At 47.0% G+C, this 17,549-nt stretch overlaps 1 protein-coding gene across 3 annotated transcripts in view; it reads right to left on the reverse strand.

Annotated features, from left to right (window-relative positions):
- C2CD2 (C2 calcium dependent domain containing 2) overlaps window positions 1-16,983 on the reverse strand; it is a 60,984-nt gene extending 44,001 nt beyond the window's left edge. For 2 of the 3 annotated variants that reach the window (XM_059921612.1, XM_059921611.1), the window contains exons 1-2: window positions 16,574-16,983; window positions 1,282-1,380 (exon numbers count right to left, since the gene is read on the reverse strand). In XM_059921612.1, the coding sequence (XP_059777595.1) occupies window positions 1,282-1,380; window positions 16,574-16,846 (372 nt within the window). In that variant the 5' untranslated portion in view covers window positions 16,847-16,983. Of the gene's footprint in view, window positions 1-1,281; window positions 1,381-1,456; window positions 1,530-16,573 lie in introns of those variants that run through there. The other variant, XM_059921613.1, reaches the window with a different exon arrangement.
- Window positions 16,984-17,549: the final 566 nt, after the last annotated feature.

A 17,549-nucleotide genomic window follows, 5' to 3' on the forward strand; every position in this document is an offset into this window, starting at 1 on the left:
GGAGACAGTCCCCGGCAGCTCTGCTTGCTGTACTTGAGAAAAAGAGAAAACTACCTAATTATCCATCAGTGGAAGGTGGAAAAAGCAGCCCTGGTCCACCCAGAATCCTGAACTGTAGTTCCAGCTAATGAACTAGAGAGACACAAATCAACCTGGATGAACCTCCAAGCTGTCATGTTCCATAAGGAGAAAGCTTCTTGTGAAACTGTGCACACAGAACAATAAACGTCTGAAATGCACAAACAATGCTCTAGCTGAGCCAGGGAGGAGATACACAAGAGGTGGGGTTCCAGGGGGCTGGATGTGAGCTCCTTCTGGGCCCGGGGCCACCCAGGTGTCCCCTCCTTGCTGTCTGCTAACTGATATGCATTTAATTTGGTAATAAAATAGAGAGAGATACAAGGGTAAGCCTTGTACCTAAGAGTTCCTCAGCACTTCTACAGATGCTTTTTGTTTAAAAAAAAAAAAAAAAAAAAAAAAAAGAACTTACAATTATTTATGGTATTCGACCAGTCTAATAAGTAACTTCAGCATGTGAGCTGTTAGCAACTATAAAATAAACTCTACGTGATATCTAAATGACTCAAATCTATATATCGTGTTACGGAAATTACTCACATATTATTTATATAACTATATGTATAAATTTAGATATAATTCACCCATTTAAACTATACAATTAAATGGTTTTTAAATATATTTCACAGCGTTGTACAAACATCACCAGTCTAGAACTTTTTCGTCACCCCCCCGAAACCCTGTCCTGTTCACCGAAGCAGTCCCTGTTCACGTCCCCTCAAGCATTACCCGGCCCCAGCCCCTGGACACCACTCATCTACTTTCTGCCTCTACTGATTTATCTATTCTGAATATTTCATATAAATGGAACCTTATGTGTCCTTTCATGTCTGGCTTCTCTCACTTAGTGGAGTGTCTTCGAGGCTCATCCACGTGGGAGCACGTGTCAGAACTGCATTCCTTTAGGAGGCCAAATAATACTCCATCGTGTGGATATGCCATGTCTTATTTATCTAGTCATCAAGGTAATGGATCAGATTTTATTTATTTTTTTGATGTAAGGTGTCTGGCATTTTCAATAATTCCAAGACAGAATAAATTCCCCCACCCCAGCTTTCTTTCTTTTTTAAGCTGAAGTCTAGCTGATCTACAATGCTGTGTCAATCTCTGCTGCACAGCAACGTGACTCAGTTATCCAACCCCGCTTTAAATCTGCTTCCGCGGTGAGGAAAGGCCCAAGGCAGGTGACGGCGCCCGGCTCACCTTCTCCTGGGCTGACTGGGCCACGCTGGACACTTGTCCCATGGCCAGCTCCAGGGGCTGCTGCAGCGGGTCCTCCTGGAAGCAGAGGAGTGGCGGGCCCTGGAACGGAAAAGCACGGTGAGGAGACGGGTGCAGTGCCAGGCGGGGTGGCTACTTTCTAGAGGCAATGACGTACTTGCCGCAAAGCTTGGCAGACCTCAGAAAATGTGGTCTGACTTCTTTTGGTTCAATCCATGCCTCTAAATAGCAGCAACGGGCAAATATCAGTAAGGAACGCAGGGACAAAACCAAAGATGTCGCAATAAAGTCGGCAAAGGATATTCTGAGAGCTCGTGTTTACAGTGTAAGGGGAGAAGCCCAGGCTCCTGGGGTGGATGGTGGGTCTGGAGATCAAGCCCAGCACCTGGCCAAGCACAGCAGGTTCAAGAGCTGTGCTGCCCTTCTTCTGGGAAAGCACGCTCTCCGGTTTCAGAGAATCACCTCGCCCTGCTCCACGGGGGTGCTGGCACTCTACTCAGGGTGGCCCCCTTCTCCTCTCCCACTGCCCAAACGGCGCGTGAGTGGGAACCCGGGCGGGGGCACTGGGAAGCTGTGGCTGCTTCTCCCTGGAATTTGGGATTCCTTGGCTGGAAATGACCTTGGGCCGGGGCCATGCCCAAGGATCGGGTTCCTCCAGGGCTGCCAGGCTCCTGCCCTCCAGGGTCTCCTGGTTCAACCCCGTCCTCGGCTCTGTGCATCCCCATAAGCTTCCAGAAAAGTCCTCTGTGGCTTGTCACCCTATGTCCATTTTGGTTCTTGCAATTAAAATCTCCAAGTGCAAGACGTGCAGGTAATGAATATGACCACAAGGCAACAAGATTGATGTCTCATAAAAGAACAAATCAGGCTTGGATTGCCAACCAAGTCTTGGCCTTTTAAAAATAAGTTCTCTTGAGAAGCTGAACACTTATGCCTGCAATACGACCCCGGAACGAAACTCTTCTTAAACTCTTTTCCGGACATGCTCCAGAAAGTACATCATCGTCAAGGGAGCTCCGATTGACTGGTTAAAAAAGAGATTCAGACCCACAACTTCCCTCCGTATCTCATCTATTTCCGAGACTCTCAGCTGCAATGTGCTGGTTCCAACTACAAGGCCAGATCAAGGGTAGGGAATTAAAATGGTACAAAAAGGCACGAAAGCTCTCCTGGAAAGTGCAGTGCAGAGGAACAAGAATGAAGTCATCACGGGGCTGTTTCTGAAGAATTCCCAGTGATCCAGAGTAAACCTACAAGGCACAGAACATTGTCATTGACATGCTTCTAACCTCACCCTGTCTTAGCAATATTGATCTCACCCCCTAAGAATCAACAGGGAAGAATTAAATCTACTTCTCAAGCGTGATGAAGTCATGCTTTGGGGGCTGCTCTGCTGACATTCTCCACGGCTAGAGCTTGTATGATCTGCCGACCAGGGGCTTGGGGATGACAGCACGCTGTGTGCCAAGCTGCGTGGCAGGAAGAACAGCACCCAGCACAGAGCCTAGCGCCGGGCAGGGAGCCGAGCCCCCGCGGGAGTCGTTACAGCTGCCGGGGCTGCGCCAGCCTGAAGACGCCACGTTGCCTTAAGCAGCCCCGATGCCACCTCCTGCCCCTGCCCGTCAGGAGGTGCCATCTATGCCCTCTTATGTATGACAGCTTCTGAACGAAAACCCTGGAAATATTTTGCTAGGGAAGTTAATGTCAAGGGGCGGTTTCGCACAGGAAATATATTATGAAGTTAAAATAAGGACCCAGAGGTTCGCCTTCCCTTTCTGCTTGATCCTTGAGTTTCAGGAAGCCTGGCGTGCATGCAGCATGGCCACAAACTCCCACATCTCTGCACCCTGTCCGTGGGCAGGCAGCCCCGTTCCGGACTCAACTCCACTCAGACTAGAGCAAGATTTTACGTCCACAGGAAAAGCAACAGGCAGGAATTGCCAGGAAAACACTGAGAAAGAAAAACAAGAGACTAGCTCTCCTAGACATTAAGACGCACTCTAGGACCTCTGTAATTCAAAGTGTGAACACACAGACGACTAGTAGGGCTGGAACAGGATGTCCACAATAGACCCCAACACATGTGGAAACAGTATGTGACAAAGGTCGCATCCCAAATCACTGGCAAAAGATGGATTTTTGAAAAATCTGGATACGGGAGGAAACCCAGATAGAATGCAAACCTCACTCCACTACAAGTAAAGAACACAACCACGCGAAGGGGAGGGAAACAGATCTAACCTGAGAAACTGAAGAAAACAGTATCCTGGCTGCACATGAATGCTAGAATCTAGTCAGTAAATGTGTTTCTCATGGGGGTACAGGTCAGCAATTCAGAAAGTAAGTTATGTGTAAACTAGAATTGACCAAATAAATATGTTACAGAGAGTAAGTCCCAGATACCTCACTCTTGGAGGAAGAAGTTAGAGATAAGGAAAGGGGAAGATGAAAATGAACTCTGTGCCGTTGACCTGGAATCCAGGATATAGGGATAGTTGTGGTTTTGAAGATGCAGACAGAGAGATGTGTGCACATGAATGTGTCAGCATCCACATATACATTTCCTAGGTCTGTCCACTAAGAGGGTCTAGAAGCAATGAGACCCCAGCAGTAATGAGCACACCTGATGCCCAGATCTTGTTTTCTAAACACTTCTCCAGGAAAAGGAAGCAGAGCTGCTTAGAAAAGTGGCTGAATCCAGGGCCAGAGAAGAGGAAAACAGAAGACGAGCTTAGAGCAAACATCTTGTGGAACCATCAAACAAGGAAATGCTAAGAAAAGAAAAAAACTATGTGTGTGTGTGTGTGTATATATATATCTCCGTGGAAGAACACAAAAGAGCTTCTAATGGCCAAAACAAGGACAGTTTAAGCAACAAAATAAATAGTGATGGTACTGAATTATAACCCATGGAATAAAATAAATACCCATGAGTCCATACTGATGTAAATAATCAATTAAATATATAGATGGAGAAGTGGCAGCTCTTTCTTGCAGTAGAATTCCAATGAATAAATGTAGAAGGAGACAGGGAAACAGAAAATAATCATTAGGCAAACTCCACAGAAGTCAATGGCTGCAGACTAGATACACAGATGGATGGCAAAATCAGTGAGTGAAAGTATGAGGGGTGACAGGATTTGTACAATCTCAAAGTATCTCCCGAAGTTATGTGGTAACTATAGGGGGAAAGGATAAGAGGAGACGTAAGATGTAAGAAGAGAAACTGGCGGAAATCACCCTAACCAAGGAATGAAGGCCACTGCTTCTCCCCAGCAGTAAGCCACACTGACATCATGCACCCCGTGATGCAGTACACTGAAAGGGGCGCATCACTTCTGCGGTTTGTATAACTGCAGTCCAATTGTGTGAAAACACCAAATTGAGGGATATTTGGCAAAATAACAATCAATACTCCTCAGCGTTGTCAAGGTCACAAAGAAACAAGGGAATACAGGGAAACTGTTACAGCCTGCAGGAGACAAACGCAAAGCAACAACTCAAGCCATAGAGGACCTGAAAGGGACCCTGGAACAATAAAAGAATACTGGTGGAAAGCCGGTGAAATTCAGGCTGTTGCAAAGTCACCACAGCCTCTGCTGTTGCAGGCTTGCCCCGCATTCCAATTATAACTACCGTACCCCTCCTTCCCCCCCAGCCTGAGTGAGCCAGAGTCCCCTAATCAGCCACTGCTTTAACCCTGTCCTGTCTGGGCGGGAACAGATGCCTGAGGGCAACCTACATGTAGAGGTGGAGCCAAATCCAAAACTGAACCCCGGGAGCTGTGCGAACAAAGAACAGAAGGGAAATTTCTCTGTGCACCCTCAGGAGCAGCGGATTAAATCCCCACAAGCGACTCAAGGTACCCTGCATCTGTGGAATAGCTGAACAGACAACGAATCAACCCAAAACTGAGGCAGTGGACTTTTTGAGCAACTGTAGACTTGGGGTTTGCTGTCTGCGACTGACTTGTTTCTGATTTTTATGTTTATCTTATTATAGCTTTTAGCTCTTGTTATCATTGGCAGATTTGTTTATTGGTTTTGTTGCTGTCTTCTTTTTTTTAATTACTTTTAAATTTTTTTATTTTAATAATTTTTTCATTTTAATTATTTTATTTTATTTTATTATTACTCTTCTTTCTTTTTTTCTCCCTGTTCTTCTGAGCCGTGTGGCTGACAGGGTCTGGTGCTCCGGTCTGGTGTCAGGCCTGAGACTCTGAGGTGGGAGAGCCGAGTTCAGGACATTGGAACACCAGAGACCTCCCGGCCCCATGTAGTATCAATTGGCGAGAGCTCTCCCAGAGATCCCCGTCTCAACACTAAGACACAGCTCCACCCAATGACCAGCAAGCTCCAGTGCTGGACGCCCTATGCCAAACAACTAGCAAGACAGGAACACAACCTCACCCATTAGCAGAGAGGCTGCCTAAAATCATACTAAGCTCACAGACACCCCAAAACACACCGCCAGACGCAGCCCTGCCCACCAGAAAGACAAGATCCAGCCTCATCCACCAGAACACAGGCACCAGTCCCCTCCACCAGGAAGCCTACACAAGCCACTGAACCAACCTTACCCACCAATAAACAACGGGAACTACAAACCTGCAGCCTGTGAAAAGGAGACCCCAAACACAGTAAATTAAGCAAAATAAGAAGACAGAGAAATACACAGCAGATGAAGTAGCAAGGTAAAACTCCACAAGACCAAACAAATGAAGAGGAAATGGGCAGTCTACCTGAAAAATAATTCAGAGTAATGACAGTAAAGATAATCCAAAATCTTGGAAACAGATTGGAGAAAATACAAGAGACATTTAACAAGGAACTTGAAGAACTAAAGAGCACACAAACAATGATGAACAGCACAATAAATGAAATTAAAAATTCTCTGGAAGGAATCAATAGCAGAACAACTGATGCAGAAGAATGGATAAGTGACCTGGAAGATAAAATAGTGGAAATAACTACCCCAGAGCAGAATAAAGAAAAAAGAATGACAAGAATTGAGGACAGTCTCAGAGACCTCTGGGACAATATTAATCACACCAACATTTGAATTATAGGTGTCCCAGAAGAAGGAGAGAAAAAGAAAGTGTCTGAGAAAATATTTGAAGAGATTATAGTTGAAAACTTCCATAACATGGGAAAGGAAATAGTCAATCCAGTCCAGGAAGCACAGGGAGTCCCATACAGGATAAATCCAAGGAGAAACACGCCAAGACACATACTAATGAAACTATCAAAAATTAAATACAAAGAAAAATATTAAAAGCAGCAGGGGAAAAGCAACAAATAGCATACAAGGGACTCCCCATAAGGTTAACAGCTGATCTTTCAGCAGAAACTCTGCAAGCCAGAAGGGAGTGGCAGGACATATTTAAAGTGATGAAAGGGAAGACTCTACAACGAAGATTTCTCTACCCAGCAAGAATCTCTTTCAGATTTGACAGAGAAATTAAAATCTTTACAGACAAGCAAAAGTTAAGAGAATTCAGCACCACCAAACCAGCTTTACAACAAATGCTAAAGGAACTTCTCTAGGCAGGAAACACAGGAGAAGGAAAAGATCTACAATAACAAACCCAAAACAATTAAGAAAATGGTAATAGGAACATACACATCGATAATTACCTTAAATGTAAATGGATTAAATGCTCGAACCAAAAGACATAGACTGGCTGAATGGATATAAAAACAAGACCTGGATATATGCTGTCTACAAGAGACCCTCTTCAGATCTAGGGACACGTACAGACTGAAAGTGAGGGGATGGAAAAAGATATTCCATGCAAATGGAAATCAAAAGAAAGCTGGAGTAGCAATTCTCATATCAGACAAAATAGACTTTAAAATAAAGACTATTACAAGAGACAAAGAAGGACACTACATAATGATCAAGGGATCAATCCAAGAAGAAGATATAACAATTGTAAATATTTATGCACCCAACATAGGAGCACCTCAATACACAAGGCAACTGCTAACAGCCATAAAAGGGGAAATCGACAGTAACACAAACGTAGTAAGGGACTTTAACACCCCACTTTCACCAATGGACAGATCATCGAAAATGAAAATAAATAAGGAAACACAAGTTTTAAATGATACATAAAAACAAGATGGACTTAATTGATATTTATGGGACATTCCATCCAAAAAACAACAGAATACATTTTCTTCTCAAGTGCTCATGGAACATTCTCCAGGATAGATCATATCTTGGGTCACAAATCAAGCCTTGGTAAATTTAAGAAAATTGAAATCATATCAAGTATCTTTTCTGACCACAATGCTATGAGACTAGATATCAATTACAGGAAAAAAAGTGTAAAAAATACAAACACATGGAGGATAAACAATATGTTGCTAAATAACCAAGAGATCACTGAAGAAATCAAAGAGGAAATCAAAAAATACCTAGAAACAAATGACAATGAAAACACAACGACCCAAAACCTATGGGATGCAGCAAAAGCAGTTCTAAGAGGGAAGTTTATAGCAATAAAATCCTACCTCAAGAAGCAAGAAACATCTCAAATAAACAACCTAACCTTACACCTAAAGCAATTAGAGAAAGAAGAACAAAAAAACCCCAAAGTTAGCAGAAGGAAAGAAATCATAAAGATCAGATCAGAAATAAATGAAAAAGAAATGAAGGAAACAATAGCAAAGATCAATAAAACTGAAAGCTGGTTCTTTGAGAAGATAAACAAAATTGATAAACCACTAGCCAGACTCATCAAGAAAAAAAGGGAGAAGACTCAAATCAACAGAATTAGAAATGAAAAAGGAGAAGCAACAACTGACACTGCAGAAATACAAAGGATCATGAGGGATTACTACAAGCAACTACATGCCAATAAAATGGACAGCCTGGAAGAAATGGACAAATTCTTAGAAAAGCACAGTTTTCCAAGACTGAACCAGGAAGAAATAGAAAATATAAACAGACCAATCACAAGCACTGAAATTGAGACTGTGATTAAAAATCTTCCAACAAACAAAAGCCCAGGACCAGATGGCTTCACAAGTGAATTCTATCAAACATTTAGAGAAGAGCTAACACCTATCCTCCTCAAACTCTTCCAAAATATAGCAGAGAGAGGAACACTCCCAAGCTCATTCTACGAGGCCACCATCACCCTGATACAAAACCAGACATACATGTCACAAAGAAAGAAAACTACAGGCCAATATCACTGATGAACATAGATGCAAAAATCCTCAACAAAATACTAGCAAACAGAATCCAACAGCACATTAAAAGGATCAAACAACATGATCAAGTGGGGGTTATCCCAGGAATGCAAGGATTCTTCAATATACACAAATCAATCAATGTGATAAACCATATTAACAAACTGAAGGATAAAAACCATATGATAATCTCAATAGATGCAGGAAAAGCTTTTGACAAAATTCAACACCCATTTATGATTAAAAACTCTCCAGAAAGTAGGCATAGAGGGAACTTACCTCAACATAATATAGGCCATATATGAGAAACCCACAGCCAACATCATTCTCAAGGGTAAAAAACAGAAACCATTTCCTCTAAAATCAGGAACAAGACAAGGATGCCCACTCTCACCACTATTCTTCAACACAGTTTTGGAAGTTTTAGCCACAGCAATCAGAGAAGAAAAAGAAATAAAAGGAATCCAAATCGGAAAAGAAGAAGTAAAGCTGTCACTGTTTGCAGATGACATGATACTATACATAGAGAATCCTAAAGATGCTACCAGAAAACTACTAGCGCTAATCAATGAATTTGGTAAAGTAGCAGGATACAAAATTAATGCACGGAAATCTCTTGCATTTCTATACACTAATGATGAAAAATCTGAAAGGGAAATTAAGGAAACACTCCCATTTACCATTGCAAGAAAAAGAATAAAATACCTAGGAATAAACCTACCTAAGGAGACAAAAGATCTGTATGCAGAAAACTATAAGACACTGATGAAAGAAATTAAAAATGATACAAACAAATGGAGAGATATACCATGTTCTTGGATTGGAAGAATCAACATTGTGAAAATGACTATACTACCCAATGCAATCTTTGGGTAGTATCAATGCAATCCTTATCAAACTACCAGTGGCATTTTTCACAGAACTAGAACAAAAAATTTCACAATTTGTATGGAAACACAAAAGACCCCAAATAGCCAAAGCAATCTTGAAAAAGAAAAACAGAGCTGGAGGAATCAGGCTCCCTGACTTCAGACTATATTACAAAGCTACAGTAATCAAGACAGTATGGTACTAGCACAAAAACAGAAATATAGATCAATGGAACAGGATAGAAAGCCCAGAGATAAAGCCACGCACATACGGTCACCTTATTTTTGATAAAGGAGGCAAGAATATACAATGGAGAAAAGACAGCCTCATCAGTAAGTGGTGCTGGGAAAACTGGACAGCTACATGTAAAAGAATGAAATTAGAACACTCCCTAACACCATACACAAAAATAAACTCAAAATGAACTAAAGACCTAAACGTAAGGCCAGACACTACACAACTCTTAGAGGAAAACATAGGAAGAACACTCTTTGACATAAATCACAGCAAGATCCTTTTTGACCCAGCACCTAGAGAAATGGAAATAAAAACAAAAATAAACAAATGGGACCTAATGAAACTTAAAAGCTTTTGAACAGCAAAGAAAACCATAAACAAGATGAAAAGACAACGCTCAGAATGGGAGAAAATATTTGCAAACGAAACAACTGACAAAGGATTAACCTCCAAAGTTTACAAGCAGCTCATGCAGCTCAATATCAAGAAAACAAACAACCCAATCCAAAAATGGGCAGAAGACCTAAATAGACATTTCTCCAAAGAAGATATACAGATTGCCAACAAACACATGAAACATCACTAGTCATTAGAGAAATGCAAATCAAAACTACAGTGAGGTATCACCTCACAACGTTCAGAATGGCCATCATAAAAAAATCTACAAACAATAAATGCTGGAGAGGGTGTGGAGAAAAGGGAACCCTCTTGCACTGTTGGTGGAAATGTAAATTGATACAGCCACTATGGAGAACAGTATGGAGGTGCCTTAAAAAACTAAAAACAGAACTACCATATGACCCAGCAATCCCACTATTGGGCATATACCCTGAGAAAACCATAATTCAAAGAGTCATGTACCACAATCTTCATTGCAGCACTATTTACAATGGCCAGGACGTGGAAGCAACCTAAGTGTCCATCGACAGTAGAATGGAGAAAGAAGATGTGGCACATATATACAATGGAATATTACTCAGCCATAAAAAGAAAGGAAATTGAGTTATTTGTAGTGAGGTGGATGGACCTAGAGTCTGTCAAACAGAGTGAAGTAAGTCAGAAAGAGAAAAACAAATACCATATGCTAACACATATATATGGAATCTTAAAAAAAAAAAATGGTTCTGATGAACCTAGGGGCAGGACAGGAATAAAGACACAGACGTAGAGAATGGACTTGAGGACACGGGGAGGGGGAAGGGTAAGCTGGGACAAATGAGAGAGTAGCATTGACATATATACACTACTAAATGTAAAATACATAACAATTGGGAAGCAGTTGCACTGCACAGGGAGATCAGCTCGGTGCTTTGTGACCACTTAGAGGGGTGGGATAGAGAGGGTGGGAAGCAGACGCAAGAGGGAGGAGATATAGGAATGTATGTATATATATAGCTGATTCACTTTGTTATACAGCAGAAACTAACACAACATTGTAAAGCAATTATATTCCAACAAAGATGTTAAAAAAGAAAAAAAAGTAGGGTCTTCAGTTTCATTAAAAACTTTTGTTAATTTCTTGTACTGTTACAATGTTAATATCATTTTATTATAAAATATAGTAACATTGTGCCAATATTAATTTCTTATAGGTTACAATGATAATATCATTGTACTATGACATATAGTAACATTATACCAATGTTAATTTCTCATATTTTTACAATGTTAGTATCATTATACTACATTATAGTAACATTGTACCAATGTTAATTTCTTGGTTCTGCTCTTGTGCTATGGTTATGTAAGGCTGGCTGAGGAAAGTATGGAAACGGAATTATTTTTGAAACTTCTCTCTAAATCTAAAAGCAGTAAAAAATTTAAAGTTTTTTTTTTTTTAAGGAAGATGTTACAAGAAAGCAGCCCATCTTTATTGACTCTACTGACTAAAGGCCTCGCACAGATCTCATCGCATCCGGAGTGGATGCTGTTTTCCAGACTGAACCCAAACTTATCCTCTTCCACAGATGAAGCACAGAGAGGTCAGGGCTTGCCCAAGGTCACACAGCCCCAGAGCTGCCTTCCAGCCTAAGCAGTGGTCACACAGCTCTTCCGAGTGGCTCAAGAGGTCCCTTCCCTCCTCAGCAACCCAGGAGGGGCTGACAGGAGTGGATGTTAGCTTTGGCTGCATTTTAGTTGACACTAACACTACACCCACTCTTCCTTCCCCTGAATTCCCGTCTTGCTGAGAGAATGGGTGAATGCAAAGAACAACCTGAACTGGCATCTATTCCTCGTTTCTATTGACAGTTTGCAAAGTCGTCAGTGAGCCTCCTTTAATGTTGATTCTTTAGAAGTGAAAAACAAAGTACATTAAACAGCTTGTTTGGCCCAGGCTTGGCCAGCTCCCAAGCAGGGGAGGCCTGTGTCCAGACGGGGTGATGCGCATCTCCACCGTTCTTCCCCCTCCAGCGACAAGTTTCTAACAGGGCCTGTTATTCATGCTCCAATCGCTACCTGGCCCAAGCCAGCCGTGCGCTGGGCACCGGGTGCGCTGTGCCTGGACGGACAGGGCTCTGGCCTCCCTCACAATCCGGGGGGCTGATGAGGGTACCAGTGACCATAAGGTCCCGCTGGGGTGAGGGTGGCGCAGCATCCTCCAAAAAATGAGAAGGTCAGGGACCCCTGTGCTGAGACCTGAAATACTGACAGGAGTTAAATAAGCAGAAAGGTTAAATAATGTTAGAGATGCAAGAAATGCCTTAGCGGGAAGATCCCACACAGGAAAGAACGCTGAATGTTTGAGCAATGGAAAGGAGACCGGTTTGGGGGTCAGGTAGAGAGTGCCTTCCCATTCTTAGCAGCTGACTTATACTGTGACCACCATGGGTGGTCAAGGAGCTTGAATTTTTGTGAGGAGCGCTCGAAGGAAGCTCATTATAGAATAAGGAAACTCCCAAGTCTTGTCACTTTGTTTACTTTTCAAATTGTCACAGCTCCTATACAAGTCAGAGCTATTAATAACATGTTCTAAGTTCACAGGACATCTTTTTTTTTTTCCCACAAAGACCACAAATTGTCCTACAGTCTCGGTCATTTGCATTTAGAACATTCCTCTGAAAAAAATCCTGGGGCAAAAGACTAAAGAGACAAACACCTCTGTTAACCCTCCCCACCCGGGGCCTGGGCCTGCTTGAGTGGCCCATTTCTGGACAAGTCCAGAACGTGGCCCTCACTCTCGGATTGCTGCTCTCCGCGTGTGGTCCCAACAGCATCAGCCCTGGGAGGAAGGCGCTGTCCAGCCCACCGGTAGGGGACACGGGACCATGGGCACACTGGCTTCCATAGCTGGTGACCTGCTGTGGAAACGGCAACCCTGGAGCCACCAGGTGGGTGTCGAAGGTGTGGACCATTGCTGGGGTGACTGTCACCCCAAACCACTTTGTAAATGTTCATGTAAATGCAGGGGAACCAAAGGGAAAACCTCAGCTGTTGCCTTTAAATAATACAGCATTAGTTCCCAGTCTGGTGACTGAGCCAGTTCTGGGATCTTTCCGTTCTCTGGGACTGAACTGCCATCAGATCAGCTGGAATTAGGTGTTTGCAATGCCAGAGCGGAGAGACGTTGTTGGGTGAGGGGGACCTGACTGACTGACTGGGGGCTGGCTTACGGACACTGTGTGTATCCAGCAGCTTCTCACTAGCGAGGAGCTAGCTTGGGGAACTTGTGAAAAATACAGTAAGCTCCCTGCGCCCCCAACAACTTCCTAAGTCTGAAGCGGGGGAGGGAGCAGGCATGTGTATTTTTCCAAAGCTCTCTAGGCGATTCGCCAGTGTTCCCCAAACACCTGGCATCAGCCCGACCAGCTGGCAGAGCAGCCACGGTTTCCTCACCTGTCTCTCCAATTCACCATCCTAATTATTCAGAGTGAGGGTTGCAATCCCAGGGGCCCTCTGACACAGGGAGCCTGCAGTGCCACAGTCACTGGTCATCCGGGGCCAAAGGAGACTCCACAAGCTACTGACCCACCCTCAGCTCCTAGGAGATAGGAGCCCCTTTGTTAGGGATGATGCATTAAACAATCGCACCCTTTTATCCTTTCTTGCTGGACCTCAACTAAAGGAAACATTTGGGTCTCAAAGTCAAGTTTGCTGTCCATAGGGGACCGTGATTGCAGATGTGGATGGCCCATGAAGAACCCCCAGCCCAGGGTCTAGGTCAACCCTGGCAAGTCTCTCTAGCCCATGGGCCTCCGTCTCCCCTTTTGGAGAAGGAAGAGGTGCTGCGAGAAGGGTTTAGGGTTCCTTGCAGTCCTAAAATACAAGCTGGGGTAAAACAGAATGGGAGGAGTCGCTCCATTCAGGAGAGAATCCCACCTTGCACGGAAGATGCTGGAGATGCCTGAGTTACTGCCAACCCCCCAGCGACAGGCAGAGAAGTGGTCTCCTCCCGGGCCAGGGCAGACAGATAACAGGACAGGGTGGGGGCAGAAGGGGGACGCTAAGCTGTGGCTCGCTGGGCTGAGTGCGGGCTTGGAGTGTCAACCCTAATCGGGGATTAGTGGAAATCGTGTTGGAGGGAGGGCAGAGGGAGGCTCCGCAGGGCTGGCTGCCAGGTCAGGACAGCCGCTGACGAAACACCAGGGCCTGCTCACCCACGCTGTCATGAGTGTCGCAGTCGGGATGGCCCAGGACAGGGGAGAGGTATGCCAAGGCCAGGGCAGGAGTTCCCCAGATCCTATCAGCCTGCAGAACGTTCCATCTGAATTCAAATCAAGCAACATTTCCAGGCACCAGGGAGAGCAAAGTGACACCACCAATTCCTTCCCCCCATAACACACACACACACACACACACACACACACACACCTGACACCACAGTCAGACCCAATCTACTGTCAGACCTCCTCCCATAACACACACACACACACACACACACACACACACACACACCTGACACCACAGTCAGACCCAATCTACTGTCAGAGAAGACTCAGGGCTGCCTTGAGCTTAAACCCAGTACATTATTGCCCCTTCCGGGCAGGAGTTCTGGAAAAACTGGTGTCTAAGACTGTGCAGTGCATGGCGAATAGCAGAGAACGGAAGGTGCAAAGGAGCCAAATCTCTCTCCCCGCCCCCTGAGCCAAGGGCCCTCTCTCCTCCCCCACACAGATTCAAGTGAGTAGGGAGAAAGGTTTGCCTCCGAAACCTTCAGGTATTTTCTTCAGTTCTCAGCCTTACCCGACCGGCTGCAGACAAATTCCAGAGCAGGGATATTCTCCTTTCTCTCTCAGTGCTCCAGGCACGAGGGTAATCTGGAAGCATTCTATCGAAGGCAATCATAGTTTCTAAGCCAATCAGGAAATGTCAGGGAACACGGCAGAATGGTTTAAGCAGGACTGTCCCAGCCTTACAGGAGGGAGGCTCGTGCCTCTGCCGGACCCTCTCAGGAGTCCCAGGGGGGTGACCAGGACCCTACAGATCATGCACCCAACACCAACACGCATGTTACAGCTCACGAAAGGCTGAGAAGCAGAATCAGTGGCCCACGTCATGCCCCCTGTCTCATCCAGCTGGGACAAGACTTTCACCCGCTCACAACTCCAGTCTGCAGTGTACTCAGCCCTGGAACCCAGGCCCAGGACGCCAGGTCAACCAGGGGTCAATGACAGCAGCTTCGCGGGGAAACAAATCTGTGTTTGCTCACATAGGTGAGGTCACATGGCTTCAGGGGCTCCCACAAGAGGTGGGGTGGTTCCCCTGAAGAGCTGCCCAGTTCTGGCGGCCGGGGCACGGACTCCAGGCACCGAGGCAGACGGCAGTCAAATGACCTTGAAGGCTTTTTTCATCCAAAAGTTACGGTTATTTTTTTTCCCCCCCCCCAGGGTTCAGAACACGGTCTTTGGTTGGATTTATGCTCATTCACACTCAAAAGCTATTTTGTTTTTTAAATCCGTGGCTATGTGAGTAAGTCAAGGCCATGCGCAAAGACCAGACAGAGGGCCCACCGTGGAATATTTTGAAGGTTGATGGTCCAGACACACAGCATTCACTATTTCCAAAGCAAAGCGCCACAGGCTTCTCCACTGAGTTCCCAAGCAGGTGGAGGAATGTGGTACACCTGGGAGCCATCAGGACAGGCGAAGACTGGCAGGTACCCCAAACCCCCCAGGCCCCCATTCCTCCTGTGGAACACCTAGACATAGCAGACGCCAGGAGCTTGTCATTAAACCAAGATGTCTTAGAAGCAAAAATAAGTCACCCAGCCATCAACCAGACAATGAACATAACCACAGGAGCAAGAGGCAGCCGGGTTCAGTCATAAGCCCCTGAGCTGTGAGGCAGGAGATAGGTGGGTTCAAACCCCAGCTCTGCCACCCACAGGCTGTGTGACCTTGGGCGGATTACTTAACCTTTCCAGACCTCAGTTTCCCCACCTGTAAAAGGTTGACAACGCCTTTGTCGCAGGAGTTGTGAGGATTCAGAGATGACAGAGGTACCTGAAGCCCCCAGTACATGTCTGGCGAGTGGCTAGCCCTCAACGGTCACTAATTTTAAGCGCCAAGGAATGCAAACCTTTTGGAAATAACATGCTGGGCGAAATTCAGCTCTGTACGTGGAAGCATATTTGGTTCGCAGTTATTCAGGTGCAAAAGCAGTTCAGTGTCCAACTGCATACGGGAATCCACATGGGATGCCAGGAAGGGCAAGGGATGCCAGGAAGAGGCTGAAGGGGAAGGGGCACCCCGAAAAGTCTCTCCAACAGCCAGTCTGTCCCTCCAGTGGAGCCTAGGGCCTGGCACACCTCATGTCTGGTTAATAAAATCTAATCATTTTGCCTTGCTTCCCCATCAAAGGTCCTCCAGTCTTCAGGGGTCTTTCTCCTAACTTTCAAGGATGCTCTGCCCCTTGAATCAGTCGAGGGCTGTGGCGAGCCTCCAGGGAAGAAGAGCTCTGCTCTGAACCCGCACCCCGAGATCACCGCGCCCGACCCCGCAGCACGACCGGCCCTCACGGAAACTCACCGCTTTCCGTTTGGCCTCCTCGTTCAGGGCGGTCACCCAGGCGGCCTGCCACTGGTTCCTCCAGCTGCTCAGCGCCAGGATCCAGGCGAGCAGCGCATCCGACTCGGGGCGCTGGCCCTCGCCGGGCTCCGCCGCCCGCCTCGGGGAGCGGGGTCGCGCCCTGGCCAGCGCCCACTGCGCCAGGTACAGGCCCACAGTGCCCAAGGCCACGACGAAGAGCGCCACCAAGCCCAGCCACTGGACCTCACCGAGCCACGAGTCCAGGCGGGACATGGTGATGGCGCATACCCGGCGCGCCTCGCCCCAACTTCCCAGGCAGCCCCTGGCCGGGCGCACAGCCCGCGGGCGGCGAGCTCACGACATCAGCTCGCGGCCGGCCGGGGCTCGCGGGGGGCGGGGAGGGGGCGCGGCGGGCGGATCCGGGCGGCTGGCGGCGCGGGCCCCGGGCGCCGGGAGGCCGGCGGGCGGGGTGAGCGGGAGGAGAAGCCCGGCCGGCTCACGACGGCCACGGCCCGGGACTGCGCCTCTAACCCCGCACCCCTGGCAAATGGGGACGCGGTGTCCCGCGTTCCCGACTCGGGCGTCTGGTAGTTCCCGGGGCTGTGGCGGGCGCGTTTCCTCCAGCGCGCCGCCCCAGGCGTCCCGCCCGCGGCCCAGCGGCGGCCGGAGAAGGGGCGGGGCCGCGGGGCGGGGGAGGGGGCGCGGCCTGCGGGGCGGGGCCGGGGCGGGGCCTGGGCCTTCCCTGCGCCCGGGTCGTCCCCGCCGCTCACCGCTCCCCGCTCCCCGCTCCCCGCGGCCCGCCCCGCCCGCCCCTTGAAAGGCCCGGCGCCCAGCTCCCCTGCCGGCCCCGCCCCCGCTGCGGCCTCGGCCCCGGCCGGCCGTGTGCGCGCGCCGCCCGCCCCCTCCGGCGCCTTCGCCCGGACCGTGGCGGCGCGGTGGACGCGTGTGCGCCCGGCGCTGCATCCTCCTGCGCGGA

This window comes from Balaenoptera ricei, chromosome 4, assembly GCF_028023285.1.
Source record: "Balaenoptera ricei isolate mBalRic1 chromosome 4, mBalRic1.hap2, whole genome shotgun sequence".
NCBI classification, from domain to species: Eukaryota; Metazoa; Chordata; class Mammalia; order Artiodactyla; family Balaenopteridae; genus Balaenoptera; species Balaenoptera ricei.